The following is a 17,343-nucleotide window of genomic DNA, read 5'->3' on the forward strand; positions in this document are numbered from 1 at the left end:
ATTTATATGCGACTAAAAGTCAGAATACAGTGTCACAAAAATTTTGTGTCAGAGTGGCACAAAAATTTTATGCCACTAAAAAATTGTGTCATTATATGTAAATTTATTTGTAGTGTTCTTTGATTGGTTTGCGTATAAGAAACTTGATCACATAAGAGAGAGTGGTCTTTTCTCACTAAGCATTAAGCTTTCCGGTCATTTATGTTGGGATAAAAGCGAATAAAAAACCTACTCTCAGAGATAGTATGATTTTTTACATTGCATTCAATGTTAAGTGTTTGACGGGTCAAATACAATGATTGGTTTATGTTTAATTAATGACATTACAGTAATATATTTACATCCCGGTAAGGGGCCACCACACTTAGGAAATCATCAATCTCTCTTGTCAAAGCCTCTTTCTTGTCCAAATCCAATCTATGGGGTTTATTGGTTTAAGACATTACAAAAAAGGGGTAAAAGAAGAAGATAATTAAGGTTTTTCAGTATGTTTGTGTGTGTATATGAGAGAGAGAGAGAAATCGTTGTTTTATGTTTACTTTTTGAGTTGTCGGGGAAGGAATGAATCGTAAGTGGCCCATTCAAATTTATAAAACTCAAATGATAATTAAAACAAAAATATATATGTTTTAGGGTAAAATAGTCACATAAAAATGTATGATGGGGACTAAAATTGAAACAAAATGAAATTACTATGCGTGTCATTTTATATTTGAAAAAGGTGCAGTGGATTTGATTAAAAAAACTACATAATCATGTGGACCAAAAAGGTAATTTTCTCTAAAATGAAATTGGTATGATCGATAAATTAGCTTTGTGAAAAGATATGTTAAGGTTTTTATATGTTGATGTGTGAAAAAACTCAAAAAGTGGATTTGATTACAAAAAAACTTTAAAAGTGTACGAGTCTTATTGCTATAAGATACATTGACTTTCAGAAATTAATTGGACGTGTTTTAAAACTTCAAGTTCGTCAACCATGACATATACAAAAGGAATAAATACGTATATAATAAAAGGGAATTGTTTTCATCCATTGACAGAATACGAAACCGACAAACAACTCAGACACAAAAAGTGGATTGATCGTATCAGATGGTCCAACCATAATAATATTATAAATATAAGGATTGAATTATGCATGCGCAACTTGTAATATAAGAAACCCATTGAGCTACTTACATTTGACTTCAAAAGATTGTAAACATCAAATGATGATGAGAGAAATAATCCTTCTCCTCCTCTTCTGTTCCTTGATCGAATCATCAGCTTCAAAGAACACCATTAAAGATCATCTTCAGAGGGGTTCCTCTCTATCTGTTAATGATGATTCCAACGTGATAAGGTCCCCAGACAACACTTACACCTGTGGCTTCTATGGCTTCCAAAGCAATGCTTATTGGTTCGCAATTTGGTTCACAAACTCCAAAGAGCGCACAGTGGTCTGGACTGCCAACCGCAACACACCTGTGAATGGCCGTGGATCAAAGCTGACATTTAGGAAAAACGGAGCCATGGTTTTGACAGATGTGGATGGCATGGTCGTGTGGGAAACAAACACAACCTCCACAGATGTAAATAGAGCAGTGCTGCTGAATACAGGTAATCTGGTATTGAAGAACCAAAAAGGTCAGATTCTTTGGCAAAGTTTTGATTATCCAACTGATACTCTTTTGCCTTCTCAAACACTAACAAAGAGCAAAAGCTTGATATCTACCTCCAAAAAAGGAAGTTTTGAATCTGGGTATTTTGGTTTAAGCTTTAATAGTATTAACGTTTTAATATTGACTTATGATGGCCCAGAAATATCAAGTGTCTACTGGCCTAGTCCTGATCCTGGTTTTAATGTTTGGAAGTTTGGAAGAACCTCGTATAACAGCAGCAGAATGGCCGTTTTTAACGATGTGGGTGCATTTAACTCGAGCGATTGGTGGCACTTTAGTGCTTCAGATATGGGTTTGGGGATTAAAAGGAGGCTAGTAATGGACTACGATGGTAATCTCAGAATTTATAGCTTGAACGAGTCAACTGGTTTATGGTCGATTTCATGGCAAGCTATTGCACAGCCTTGTAATATCCATGGAATCTGTGGGAGAAACGGGATTTGTGTTCATGGAGTACCACCGGAATGTTCATGTCCACCTGGTCATAAATGGACTGACCCTAATGATTTTAGTCAGGGTTGTAAGCCTACTTTCGATCGAACATGTGTAAGTGTAAACTCAACAAAGTTTGGATTTTTGGAACTGCGGAATACAGATTACTATGGGTTTGATCTAAATTTTTCTACACCCATTTCGTTCGAAGCTTGTAGGGACATCTGTTTGGGAGATTGTAGATGTGAAGCATTTAATTACAGGCTAACAGGTGAAGCTTTTTGCTTTACAAAAAGTGCTCTTTTCAATGGCTATAGATATCCTACTTTCCCAGGAACCATTTATTTGAAAGTACCAATTGGCATGGAAACAACAGATTCTGCCTTACTCCTTGCTACTTCTATGGCCACATGTCCCGAGGTAACAGTTATGGTGGGTTCTCCATCTATGTATCAATCATCTGGCAAAAAGGTGAAATGGGTTTATCCTTTCTCCTTCGTTATAGGTATTGGTGTGGTTGAAGCTTTGGTTATCTTTTTAGGGTGGTGGATTTTCTTTAAGAAAAATGCCATCCTAACCAACTTAGAAGAGGGGTATCGTATGGTATCAAGTCAGTTTAGGGGGTTTACTTATCAAGAACTGGTGAAGGCGACACAAAACTTTAAGGTGGAGATAGGGAGAGGAGGCTCAGGGACTGTGTATAAAGGGGTTCTGGAAGATGAAAGGGTGGTGGCTGTGAAAAGGTTAAGAGATGTGAGCGAAGGTGGAGAGTTTTGGGCAGAAGTGAGCACAATCAGTAAAATCAACCACATGAACTTGGTGCGAATGTGGGGTTTATGTTCACAGAAACAACACAGACTTATAGTTTATGAGTACGTGGAAAATCTTTCTCTTGACCAGAGATTGTTCTCCTCGAGTTTTCTTCAATGGAAAGAAAGGTTCAAAGTTGCCATAGGAGTAGCAAAAGGTTTAGCTTATTTACACCATGAGTGCCTAGAATGGGTGATTCATTGTGATGTTAAGCCAGAAAACATTCTTTTAGATGACTCATTCGAACCAAAGATTGCAGATTTTGGTCTGGCAAAGTTGACTCAGAGAGGTGGTCAAAGCTCGGAGTTTACCAGGATCAGAGGGACAAAAGGATATATGGCTCCAGAATGGGCTAGCAACCTTCCTATCACAGCAAAAGTTGATGTCTACAGCTATGGGGTTTTGGTTTTAGAAATGGCAAGGGGAATTCGACTTTCTAATATGATTATGCAGGAAGGAGAAAAGGAGGAATCGGAGCTTATGAGGTTTGTAAGGATAACGAAAACGAAGCTTCAAGGAGAAGAAATGGAGTCATGGATTGAAGAGATAATTGATTCGAGGTTGGGAGGATTGTTTAGTAGGAAGCAAGCTGTAAAACTTGTTGAGTTTGGTGTAAGTTGTGTGGAGGAAGACAGAAATAAAAGGCCTACAATGGGTTCAGTTGTACAAGTTCTAATTGATTGTGATCAGTCAGAGTAGATGTGCTATGAGGCATAGGACTTCGTTGTCAGAGTAGATGTGCTATGAGGCATAGGACTTCGTTGTTTTCGAAAAAAAAAAGTTCAATAATAGAGCAAGTGGATATGAGGAATTGAAAAAAGAGACGTGTAGCATGATTTTATGGTTGTAACTTGTATATTTGTAGCATGATTTTATGGTTGTAACTTGTATATTTGTAGCATGATCACAAAAGATACTTCACTACTTAATCGTAAATAAATTGGCAATTGTTAATTAATTAGTTCATACAATCATACTAAAGATCAAATTCTCTAATTAAGTTAGTTATGTTGTGGCATTGATATTATTTTACATAAAATTTAATGCACGGAGAGAGCTTGAAAATGAAGTGGTCCATTGACTTACAACATGTATGGTTGGGTCTTGGGGAAGGCATGTTACATGCTTATTATTACTTTTTTTAAACATTTAATTTGTTTATTGTTCCGTTTTTTTATCAAACACAAAAATTGTAAAGCACTCAAATCTAATAGAAAACGTTCAAATTTCATACAAAGATATTCAACTCTAATATAAATTATCAATCAATGTTACATTACCAAAACATTCAAAGTTCAATAGAAAATTAGTCAAAGTTAACAAAATCCAAACTAATTATCTTAGCTAAAACTTTGCTCATCATTATTCTCGTCATTTGCTTGATGGATGGATTGAATTGGACTCACGAGGGATGAAAGTGGAATTGTGTTGGTGGTGTCGTAGTTGGGATTCCCAACCATGACCATCGACCCTTAATCAAATTGTTAGTGCAAATATTCTGTAAATTATTGAATCTATTGATGAATCATTGCAAGTAATTATGTATTTTTGTTGCTTCTGTGTGTGCATGTGAAGTGGTTGTACTCGGAATGTAACAGGTGATTACACTTTTAAAATTCAACCCTAACTTCACCTTTAGTCTCTTTATATTTTCAAAAATCTAAGCCATATACTTGGCCTCAAATCATGTTCAACTCCCTCTCATGTAGATTATAAGACTTTCCAAAGATAGAAGATGGTTGTCAAATCATCCCAAGTTGTCTTGGTCAGCCCATGCTAACTATGTCCTTAACGCAAAACTTATTTAGCTCACAAAACCACGTATAATACTATCAATATAAAAAGATTAAAAGGAATGTTAAAATATATAATGTTGTTGGGTATCATGCAGTTTTTACTGTCGGCATACTGATTTGGCAGTCTTTACCAACGGTAAACACCACCCCTCACCCAAATATTTTGCTAGCGGTAATCTTCAATGGTACATTTCCACCATGCTCTCTCTCTCTCTCTCTCTCTCTCTCTTTTCATTTTATACAAACACCACACCTTAACTATTTTTAAAATTGACAAATATATCTCCATCAGCCTAGATGACACATATTACCAGTGGTATGACATTGTTTAGTTTAAAAAGGGTAATACTATCATTTCACATCCATGTAACGGCAGATTGGTAACAACATCTAGCGTCGGGACCATGGATAAAATAAATAGAAACTCAAAGGACAGTCCAAGTAAGGGGTTGTTTGATAGTTGCTGATTGGGTTAGAGCTGACTGAGTTAGAAGCTGACTGAGTTAGAAATGTTGACTGAGTCCACATCTGACTAAATTTATGTTGTTTGATTATTTATCTGAGTGATTGTGCTGAATGATAAAAATGACCATATTATCCTTATGTTGTCCTTTTGTGCTGGATAAAATAATTATAAAAATAAAAATTATCACATAAAATCCAAAACAAACATACATAATTTAAAATCCAAATACAAAGTGTAATGCAAAACCCAAATAAACACTGTCAAACATAATAAAAAGTATATTATTTAACGTGAACCATTTGAAAGTAACTGATTAGCAATCTGGTCACGCAAAGTAGTCATATACTCAATGGCTTCTGAACCCCATTCTATGTCTTGTATGTTTTGGCCCTCACTTCCTCCACCTCCCACATTAGGAGTAACCATAGTGTTTTGTTCAAAGTTCGTAAATAGGTCATCTTGAATATCGTATTTCTTTATAAAATTATGGACCGCGACACAGGCAATAACTATGTCTCTTTGCACTGGAAAAGGATACGGAGCCATACGTTTTAAAATTAGAAATCTCGCCTTCAGTACACCATAAGCACGTTCAATGATATTTCTAAGTTGTGCATGAGCATGATTGAACCTTTCTTCCTTAGTTAAAGCTCTGTTTCTTCGAAAATCGGCTAACCAATACCTAGTATTGCGGTAAGGAGCCATAAATCCACGGGTGTTGGTGTATGCGACATCACAAAGGTAATATTTATATGTAGATGGGTGACAAATTAATCATATAAATAATATAGATAATAAAACTTATAGAATAAATCCAGAAGTCGGATTAAATGCAACTTCTTTCAAAATCTTAGAATCGTGTGCTACGCCCTCCCATCCAGCCAGGTTTGTCATTATTCTATAAGTTTTATTATCTATATTATTTATATGATTAATTTGTCACCCATCTACAGATAAATATTACCTTTGTGATGCCGATTACACCAACACCCGTGGATTTATGGCTCCTTACCGCAATATTAGGTATTGGTTAGCCGATTTTCGAAGAAACAAAGCTTTAACTAAGGAAGAAAGGTTCAATCATGCTCATGCACAACTTAGAAATATCATTGAACGTGCTTATGGTGTACTGAATGCGAGATTTCCAATTTTAAAACGTATGGCTCCGTATCCTTTTCCAGTGCAAAGAGACATAGTTATTGTCTGTGTCGCGGTCCATAATTTTATAAAGAAATACGATATTCAAGATGACCTATTTACGAACTTTGAACAAAACACTATGGTTACTCCTAATGTGGGAGGTGGAGGAAGTGAGGGCCAAAACATACAAGGCATATATGACTACTTTGCGTGACCAGATTGCTAATCAGTTACTTTCAAATGGTTCACGTTAAATGATATACTTTTTTATTATGTTTGACAGTGTGTATTTGGGTTTTGCATTACACTTTGTATTTGGATTTTAAATTATGTATGTTTATTTTGGATTTTATGTGATAATTTTTATTTTTATAATTATTTTATCCAGCACAAAAGGACAACATAAGGATAATATGATCATTTTTATCATTCAGCACAATCACTCAGATAAATAATCAAACAACATAAATTTAGTCAGATGTGGACTCAGTCAGCATTTCTTACTCAGTCAGCTTCTAACTCAGTCAGCTCTAACCCAATCAGCAACTATCAAACGACCCCTAAGGAATAAATAAATGTTTAACATGTTATGCAAATATATACACATATTTGCACACATAAACACAAATATATATATATATATATATATATATATATATATATATATATATATATATATACACACAAATTTGCCCACATATACACAACTATATATATATATATACATATACACATGTACACAAATACTCAGAAATAGGTCATATTTATAAATATAAAAAATTATTAAAAGATAAAATAAAATTGTTATTAAGATGAAAAGAAACAAAATGATAAAAAAAATAATAATTCATCAAAAATAATAAATTGTTAATTTATAGTAAAAAAAAAATACCACACTCTAGTGTCTTGAATGTTTCAAGAAATATTTAGAATAAAAATAAAAATCATATATTTATAAAAGTAACATCACCAACATAAACCTGCTGCCTTAGATTCACACTACTATTGTACGAATTGCATGTTTCCAACATTCACTTTCTGCATATTATTTTCAAAACAACAAAGATATATGGTTACACAACCACTTGAGTTATATATCATTTTCAAAGTCACTCTACTAATTAATGTATGGGTGTTAAAGTTTAGAATTCATGACAACTTGTGTTTTTCAAGAGCTTGCTTATGCACCAATTAATGTATGGGTGTTAAAGTCACTCTACTAATTAATTATTCTGACACCACCATAATTTCATATGCACCAATTTTGCTTTTTGAAGATATACAGTAATTAATCAAAAAAAAATTCACTTTTTGTTTTCAAGAATTAGGAAATAACATGCATGCTCCCATGGAAATTTTAAGAATCAACAATATGAAAAACAAGGACAAAAAATAGATTTTGGACATGAAAATCAAGAACATGAAAAACATGGAAATTTTAAGAATCAATATATTGTGGACAGTTTTGCCCCTGATTATGAATGCAGAAAAAATAAGGACAAAACAAGATAAACAAACCCGTTGATCAAGAACATGAAAAACATTGAAATTTTAACAATCAATAAATTATGGACAGTTTTGCCCCTGCTTATGAATGCAGAAAAAAAAGGATAAAAAATGAAAAAGAAACCTGTTGTTGGTTGATGCTGTTGCTGCTGATCGAAGTTGCTGCTATTGATTGCTGCTTTCCTGCTGTTGGTCGCTGCTTTGCTTCTTTGGATCGCTAATTCGTCACAGGGAGGTTAACAGGGAAGGGAAATAGGGCATCGACAGCTTTGATTTTTTACTCGGTCCATTAAGTTTAAAGCAAGGACCGAGTCCTCTATTTTCATTGGACCGAGTCCCGTAATCTATAATCAATATCAAACGTGCTAATTGGTATTTTATGGACCCAGTCCCGCTTTGGACCCGGTTAGATAGCATATCAAACGACCCCTAAAACAATAGTCTTAAGGACGAAATCCATAACCAGTAACATACCTAAGGGACGAAACATGTAATTTATTCTAAATTAGTACAATTTTTTTCTATGAAAGGAAAAAGGAAAATAGTGCATACGAATGAGCAGCTGTAAGCGGCTACAGTTACTCAACTCTCACATTTCCGGTGCTCCCCAACAGTCTTCTGCGATGGCGTCTGAGAAAGACGCAGCTCTTGCTGCCGTTGCCTCCGACTCTCCCACCATGTACACTCTTCCTCTGCCACTATTTACTCATCTGTTAGTGCTGGATGATTATCCACATAAAGTTTTGATCTATATCGTTTCGTTGTTGTCGTTGGCTTATCTATGGCTTTCCGTTGTAATCGTGTTCCTGATTGTATGATTAATGTTTTGTACCACTGATTCGTTAACTAAACCAGTGTCTGGCGTTTTATACTCCCCAAGTCCCAAAACAGGGATAGCTTTAGGGTTTTGCAAGTCGATTAACGATGTTATTCAAATGCAAAAAATTGCCATGGCTTTTGGTCATAGTTCATCACAAATATATCTACTTGATAGGTCCCAAATGTAGAGACTAGCGAGCAAGGAACTTGAATTGATTATCTTCTCGTCGTGTACAAACATTTCTTGAGTGACCAAACTGGAGCATTTGTTAACATTGGTTGCTAACTTGCTATTTAATGTATTTTACCCTCTATAAAGTGGTGTATTTCTCTTATCTATTCATTGATCAGAATGTTGTATATCAATAAATCTTCTAAAATGGCATTATGCCTGTTTGTTCATTAAATCCCTTTATCCTTCTTAGGTTGTAGGCTCCAGTGAAGCTTCTGAAATCTGAACATGTATTGTACTTAATATCCGTATACTCTCACTACCTCTGACTCTTCTTACTTTAGCGCAAATCTTGTATAGATTCAATGTTCTCTTTTCTTTAAAATGGAAGACTTAATGCTTAGCAGTTTCTACCATTCAGATTGGATTCTTTTAAAATTTTCTAGTTGATTAGCTGGTGATTGCTATAACAGTAACTACACATTTTGATATCGTAGGGGCTTACAGTTTTTCTTATAAATTTATACTGCATGAAAAGACTTTTCAGTTTTCATTAATTATGTCTTGTTTTGAAATCTTCTAAGCTTAAAATATGCTTATGTTGGCCTCCTTTTCTCAATTTACAGTTTTGACAAGATCATTAACAAGCAAATACCAGCAAATGTGGTTTATGAGGATGATAAGGTAGCAGCACATTACTGTTTTGACTTCTAGTTTTTGAGATATTTTATACTTTGAAGTTTGAACTTCCTACCAACATTTGTTTAATGATCAAATTTGTATGTACTTTTGGAAGAGGTAACATTTTGAATTAACCATCTAAATGCCAATGCAATATGAGACTCTTTTTGACTTAATCTGGTCAGAATGACTTAATGGGTTAAGCCAAAAAAATCTGGCTTAATGTATAAAGACACCACCCTTTATTGGGTTAAGCACTTTAGGGGCTGTTATTTTTCTTAAATTTCACACTCCTCTTCTTTGGCAGGTTCTTGCATTCAGGGACATTGCTCCTCAAGCACCAACACACATTTTGCTTATTCCAAAAGTTAGGGATGGTTTGACTGGTCTGTCTAAGGTAATTAAGTATATTCACATTTTACACCATCATATATTAATTTAATTTATAAAAAGTATGTATATATTTTTGTAAATTTGTATGGTTTGATTGCATTTTCATGTGATGTTGTATTTGTAGGCTGAGGAGAGGCATTGTGAAATTCTTGGTCATCTTCTGTACACTGCAAAGGTTGTAGCAAAGCAAGAAGGTCTTGAAGAAGGTTTCAGAATTGTCATCAATGATGGACCAAATGGGTGTACGTATACTTTTATACTTTTATATTAATATCATTATTATTATTATTTATTTTGTTTTTGATGCATTTTTATTTTTTATTACAGGCCAATCTGTTTACCATCTTCATGTTCACCTCCTTGGGGGACGACAAATGAACTGGCCACCTGGCTAATCTAATATGGCATTGCCCTTGCTACTCAAAGCATAGTTTGATATTGTTGACTGAATTGTAATGAACATTTATGGGCTGTGTTTGCCTTGGAATTTAAACCAATTAGCAGGACCCCCTACTATTAATGGCAATGTTCATAATAATAATAATAATGCTAGGCTTTGAGTATGTATTGTATGTTGTCCAAGACTTAAAAAGACCCTCTTTTATTGTGTTTGATGTTTATTGGACTATGGCTGATGTGAATGGGACAAAATTTGTATTTTTTTTTTTTTGCCTAATCTTGTCTGAACAAAAGACATGAACGTCTTGATCATTAAAGATAGCGCTAAAAGATTGTCAAATCGTTCAGTCATTTCGGCATATTATAAATATAGTATAAATTACCCGCACAGATGACATTTAAAGTTGTTTGTAGCTTAACCATAACATTACTACTAATGCAAGTATCATACAAAGAAATAATAGTAATTTTATTACTTAAATTAAAATTATTTAAAATTCTCATTAAAATATAAAATGTTCACGGTCTTTCGTGTAAAATGGACTACTCCATATGTCACTTTTTATTGCACCTTTTTTGGAAAACCTGCTACAAAAGTCATGAAAATATTTATGTATCAATTCAGATTTAATGCATGAAGTTGTAATACGACTTACATGGAATTATGGGGGCTGAAAATCTACAGATGTTATTGTTCATAACACATTAGGGCTGCTAGACTTTTAGAGTAAGCCTATTTATGGATCATTTTTTTTATAATAGAATAGGCCTCATAAAATTTAGGTTCAGGTTATTGGATTAAGAGTGTTGGGGGATTGGGTTAAAACATTTACTTAGCCCACTTCTTGGCTTTCTTGGCCAGCGTTACATCAGCAAACAAAACACCATCGTTGAGAACATAAACAAACAAAAGAAAAAAAAAAAGAACCCTTTTGATATGGAACATACCGAAGATCTAGCAGAAACATTTATGGACAAATGGGAACATAACAAACAGGATCAAAAGAAGCCCGTAACTTTTGATCCATACGTAATTGGAGATGTGCGATATATCAACGGAAAGATCTTTACAAGCCGGATGTCACGGGATGACTCTATTATACTAGTCAATACCGTGTGCCACTTAGTGCTTCTTCAACTAAGTCAGGCGTGGAACGCTTCCTCACGATGTACTAACAACTAGGATAGCAAGAGATGTGATAAGGAATGCTACGAAGTAAGAAATAAAGCTTCTATATAAGACTCGACTACTTTACAAGGCAACTTCCCAATGATTTCTACAAATGAGACATCCTTCCTGTTTATAGGCACCTTACACCTCCTCAAATGGAAGTTTCTAGGTCCTGATCATTCTTGACTAATCTAGACTCTTCTTATTATTTACATGGCCTTGACAAGACTCTAGAAAATGGTATACTTGTCTACGATGCTCTAGAAGGTTCTAGGTTGTCCCGACATTATCCAAATTGCTCTTGTATGATCTAGCATGTTCTAGATCATTCCAAAGTCTTCCGAGTCGTTCTAGCTTCATCTAGCGTCCTCTTGATTATTCTGGATCGTTCTCATTTGTTCCACGGACATCTACAATATTCTAGCATCTTCCAGGGTCTCGTAGAGCATTCCTGATCTCTCCGGAGACTTCTTGAGTATACTTGATCGTTCCGGAGCTCTCTAGACGATTGTAGAATTTTCCAGAAACTTGGTCCGTAACACCCTCCCCCACTTAAACCCTTGACGTCCTCGTCAAGTCTTCTATACATATGTCTCGATCTTGTCACGGGGCTACTTCGTGTCTTTTCGTTTTCTCCAAAGCATCTCTTCGAGTAAGGCATGCATTTATTTCTCAATGTACTTTGAATCCTACTTCTTCTCTCAGCCTCGTAAAACCTTGAGTAACTCTTCAAGTGGGATATGGATCCCTGTTCTTTCAAACGTGCCTCGTTTATTCGAACTTCCCTTTTTGGCTTCATATTCTTCTTGATTATTGCTCTGGCCATAACACATCTTCATAGTTGAAAGGGATCGAGCTTTTGTCTTTCTTTTTTCCAAGGGAATTATATGGATAGTTGATCCTTTGGTTATACGCATTGTGTTGTCTCTTTCGAACGACCAAGAACATACCATATCCAGGAAATCCATTCCTAGTACCATGCGATAGTCGTCCATCGGAACCACTATCAAGTCGATGGTCCCTTCCCATTCTGCAATCTTCATGGGTATTCCACGAGAAACTCCGAGGATCGGATTAGATGGAGAGTTGACAACCTTCAACCGACCTAACTCCTTTGTATAATGAATACCCAACTTCCTTGCTTCTTCCTCTGCGATGAAACTATGTGTTGCTCCGGAATCTACTAGCGCCTTAGTGTTCCTTGCATTCACTTTGGCTTCTACGAACATAAGACTCCCTCCTTTATTTTCTTCCCTCTTAGACGATTTTATCTCATCTTTCGATATTGAGTTCAGAAAACGCATTGAGCTTATTTGTACTTTGTCTTCTTCTTCTTGCAACACCATCGCATAGAAGGTCTTTTTCTTCGGACAGTCTCGGATCAAGTGAGGACCATCACACAAGTAGCACTTGATCTCCTTCCGTTCTTCTCTTCGATATCTTCCTTCGATTGCTTTTCCTTTCGTATTCAAAGGTTGGGGTGTGTCTTGTTTTGGGTCCGATTCTGACATAGTTTGTTCTCCCCCACCATTCTTCTTAATTGTGCTTTCTCTCCGAAATTCCATTAGATCTTCTGCCATGGCGATAGCTTTGTCGATGTCTCTAACATTTCTCCTCTTGAGCTCATTATAAGCCCAAGATTGTAGTCCATCCATGAAATAAAATAGTCTGTCTTTCTCTTGCATGTCGGGTAACTCTAGCATCAAGCTCGTGAACTCGACTATGTAGTCTCGGATGGATCCACTATGCTTTAACCCACGAAGTTTCTTCATCGCTATGTCTTCAGCATTATGAGGGCAAAATTGTCTCTTAAGTTGCCTCTTGAACTCTTCCCAGGTGTCTATAGTGTATAAGCCCTTTTCAATGTCTCCGTGCTTCCTTCTCCACCATAGAGCTGCACTTTCACATAGGTAAAGGATTGTCGTGTTGACCTTCTTCTTATCTTCCTTTACTTGACAAGCATTGAAGTAACATTCCATCGACCAAAAGATTTCATCAAGTTCTTTAGGGTCGCGTTTTCCTCCATACTTCAATGGTTTGGGTGCGTCCGTGTGTGGCAACTTACTCACAACGGCTCCTCCGACGATTGCTGCCTTGCACAAGTTTACTTCGGCTTCCAGCGTAGCTACCTTCTCACGGAACTCATTCTGCAAGGTGTTGATAAGTCCAAGGACTTCTTCCTTGATGACACCGATGGTCTCCTTCAATCCATCGCTCATGTCACTTATCTCTGCAACGAACTGATCGACGATATCCTTCCATTCAAGGATCTGACCGACGCTAATCTCCACCTTTGTAAGCTTGTTTTCTAAGCTTGCCAAAGGGTCAACGGATTGGTCCCTCCTCTTGGACTTCCTTCCTTTCTCTTCGACGACAGGGGGAATGTTAGCTACATCACTTCCTCCTTCCATTGCTACAATCTCTTGCTCGTATGAACTCTGGCTCTGATACCACGTGTCACGGGATGACTCTTTTATACTAGTCAATACCGTGTGCTACTTAGTGCTTCTTCGACTAAGTCAGGCGTGGAAAGCTTCCTCACGATGTACTAACGACTAGGTGTAACGACAAGAAATTTCAAACCAAATTTTTAATTTTTAATACTCATAAAACATATGTCTCATCATTAATTCTCAAAATAAATCAACAAGTTTTCAAAACAAATATTCAAATCCAGGATCCACAAACATAGCTCCATAACAAGGGTGTGTGTGTACAATCACGCCGGTGCCTTCCCGCGATCCTCTGAGGTACCTGAAACACATAACACATAACATAGTAAGCACGAATGCTTAGTGAGTTCCCCAAAATACCACATACAACAATTTAGCCACTCGAGGCTATACTCTGTAAGACCCTCCGATCTATGTGTCTCAGCGGGACCCTCCAGTCCCGTAGCTCGTTGGACCCTATGGTCCGGGATAGCTCGTTGGACCCTCCGGTCCGGTCTGATTGAGAACCCTCTGGCCTCATAGTTCGTTGGACCCTCCGGTCCGGTCTAAGCAACGAATAATATAGCATACAATACATATCACACAACCATGCATAACTCAAGCAAGCACATAAGACCCTCTGGTCACACATAGTTTCCACTCTAGGTAAAGTATAGTGAGAAAACTCACCTCGTAAGCTAGTAAGTAAAAGCCTCGTGCTCAGGAATCCTCAATCTAGCCTCCGCCTAATCACAAGGATAATATCTCTAATTAACACCCTCCTCATACTCGACTACACCACTCATTTGACCAACCCTAAAGTCGACAGAAGTCAATTCCAGTCAATAGTCCAATTTGACCAGACTCGCCGAGTGCACTGGTGCGACTCGTCGAGTCCCATCGATTCTCAGTAATCTCATGAAGGTCCAGTTCGTCGAGTTAACCCCTAACTCGCCGAGCTATCGCATGATCGAGTTCATCGGGACAAACCCTAACCGGCTCGTCGATTCGGCTCGTCACTCGGCGAGCCCGTTCGGTCTCAACTTGTATTCGGGTGATTTCAAGGCAGAAAACTCTCTCACATTCTAGATCTAAGCTCTCCAGGCCTGAATATCACGTAAAGCCTCGAGCTTTACGTTCATGCATGGCACTGAAGGGCTAAAAATGCCAAGAACAAGCTTGAGAAGAAGTCTCTCATTCAAGGGGCTATCATGGTTGAATAAAGCAGGGGACTTTCGACTCTAGGGACCTCACAAGGTCCAGATCTAATGTATATTTCTAAGAAGGTGCTCAAAACCTTCAAGGTCCCCAAAATAAGATGGAAATGAAGCCATAACTCTAAAACCATGAGATCTATCCATACAAGAGAAAAAGGTACGAACTTTATACCTTGAATAGAAGCTCCTGGATGTCTAAGCAACAGATCTAGCAACCTCTTCACAATCCTTGCTTGGAATCCTTATTCCCTCTACAAAAATGCACCAAAGATCTCAAACAATGGCTCAAAACTCTCTCAAAAGCTCAAGGGGGCGATTAGGGTTTCTCTCAGTGAAAGGAAACACATGGAGAGCCGCAAATGAGGCTAACTTATCCTTATATAGGCCCCAAACCTGGGGATTTAGGGTTTCAACTCACAGCGCCTACTCGACGAGTCTACTCCCGGACTCGTCGAGAAGATCATTAAACCCACGTGGCCATCTCGACTCTACTCGGCGAGTTGTAGCGCCAACTCGTCGAGTAGGTCAAGGAATCCTCAAAAAGAAATACTTAAAATAACATACCTGGGAATCCGGATGTTACACTAGGATAGCAAGAGATGTGATAAGGAATGCTACAAAGTAAGAAATAAAGCTTCTATATAAGACTCGACTACTTTACAAGACAACTTCCCAATAATTTCTACAAATGAGACATCCTTCCTATTTATAGGCACTTTACACCTCCTCAAATGGAAGTTTCTAGGTCCCGATCATTCTTGACTAATCTAGACTCTTCTGATTATTTACATGGCCTTTACAAGACTCTAGAAAATGGTATACTTGTCTACGATGCTCTAGAAGGTTCTAGGTTGTCCCGACATTATCCAAATTGCTCTTGTAACGCCCGTAGATCCGGGCTAGTCATTATATAGACAATAAGGGTCGAAAACGACTTTTTGATAGAATGCAATTTAGAATGAATAGTCTTAATAAAAGTTGTAGCATATGTTACAAGGATTCCGTACATATAAAGAACGCCGAAATCCGAGTTATAACGAAGAAGTTATGACTCGTCGAAGTTTCGCGACGGAACTGGCACGGCACCGGGTAGCGTAAATAGTAAATTTATGATAGAGCGATATTCGGCCTTAGCGATCTAAACGAAAGTCGTATAATACGTTAAACCGAGAGCGCGTATAAAAAGAACGCCTAAATCTGACTTCGTATGAGGAAGTTATGGTTTTTCGAAGTTTCGGCTTAGCAGTGTACAGCCCGAAGTTCGAATATTAGATCGAGCGGTTTTTAGCCGACACAACCTAAACGAGAATCGAATATCTCGTTAATAGTAGAGTGACGATAAAAAGTCAGACGAAAACGGATGTCGGATAAAGAAGTTATGAATTTTAAACGGACCAATCCTGTCCCGGCCTGTTAAAAATATAACTTTTAAAATAAAGTCAAAATTAGTCGACGAATTCTAAACGAAAGTTGTAGAGTACGGTCCCCCCTACGCATGGATATAAACAACGTCGAAAACAGAACTCGTATGTGAAAGTTACGAATTTTAGAAGTCGGGTATGTAAACTGCGAACCTTATGCGAGATTGATGACGTGGCATGATCTAGGCCGTCGCTTGCTGATCACGGTGCTCGCTTCGGATGATGACACGTCGCACTTCGGACGCCCAGCGTAAGCTTCAGATGCCCCGCATACCGTGTACGCCTTGCGTACGAGCCTCGCACGCCCAACGTTCTACCCTTCCTTGGTCCACAAGCCTCCACATCGCCCCAGCAGCCTTGTGACGCGTGTTGTACGATGCGATCCTTTACGCCCAGCGTACCTCGGCTACGCCCAGCGTAGTGCGAGGCCTCGTAGGCTATAAAAAGGGTGCGAGAGTTCCGAGTTTTTCACACCTTTCTCACTTCTCTCTCACTACTTTCTCTCTCTAACCCATTCCTACCCCCCTAAAGTCTAGGTAAACCCCCTAGCACCCGAAGGAAGCCCCGAGGCTCCCGGAGCCCCGAGAAAAAGGGTCTTTCGCTTCGAAAACGCTGCTCCAAGCGAAGCCCAGTTTTCGAGAAAAACCCGGTGTAAGTGAGCTACGCATACGCTATTTTTAATATAGCTTCTAATTAATTATAGTAACATTATTAGGACCTTAAAATAATTATATGGGCTATTATTATGAGTTATATAAGAGTGTTACTTAACGCTTATATAATAGTAATAATAGCTAGACTATTAATTAGTCGCGGTTAACGTT

General features: G+C 37.4%; 2 protein-coding genes across 2 annotated transcripts; both read left to right on the forward strand.

Moving 5' to 3' along the window:
• Nucleotides 1-1,178: 1,178 nt before the first annotated feature.
• Nucleotides 1,179-3,807, forward strand: LOC145136615 (putative receptor protein kinase ZmPK1). Its single transcript, XM_079070726.1, has one exon. The coding sequence runs from the start codon at nt 1,212-1,214 to the stop codon at nt 3,603-3,605; it is 2,394 nt and encodes a 797-aa protein (XP_078926852.1). The 5' UTR covers nt 1,179-1,211; the 3' UTR covers nt 3,606-3,807.
• A 4,528-nt stretch (nt 3,808-8,335) lies between these two features.
• LOC145141110 (14 kDa zinc-binding protein-like) lies at nt 8,336-10,486 on the forward strand. Its single transcript, XM_079074444.1, has 5 exons — nt 8,336-8,493; nt 9,432-9,489; nt 9,794-9,883; nt 10,004-10,121; nt 10,207-10,486. The coding sequence occupies exons 1-5, from the start codon at nt 8,369-8,371 to the stop codon at nt 10,272-10,274; spliced, it is 459 nt and encodes a 152-aa protein (XP_078930570.1). The 5' UTR covers nt 8,336-8,368; the 3' UTR covers nt 10,275-10,486.
• The last annotated feature ends 6,857 nt before the right edge of the window (nt 10,487-17,343 follow it).

The sequence above is a fragment of the Lactuca virosa genome, chromosome 9 (genome assembly GCF_052849685.1).
Source record: "Lactuca virosa cultivar CGN04683 chromosome 9, Lactuca_virosa_CGN04683_v6, whole genome shotgun sequence".
Classification (NCBI taxonomy): domain Eukaryota; kingdom Viridiplantae; phylum Streptophyta; class Magnoliopsida; order Asterales; family Asteraceae; genus Lactuca; species Lactuca virosa.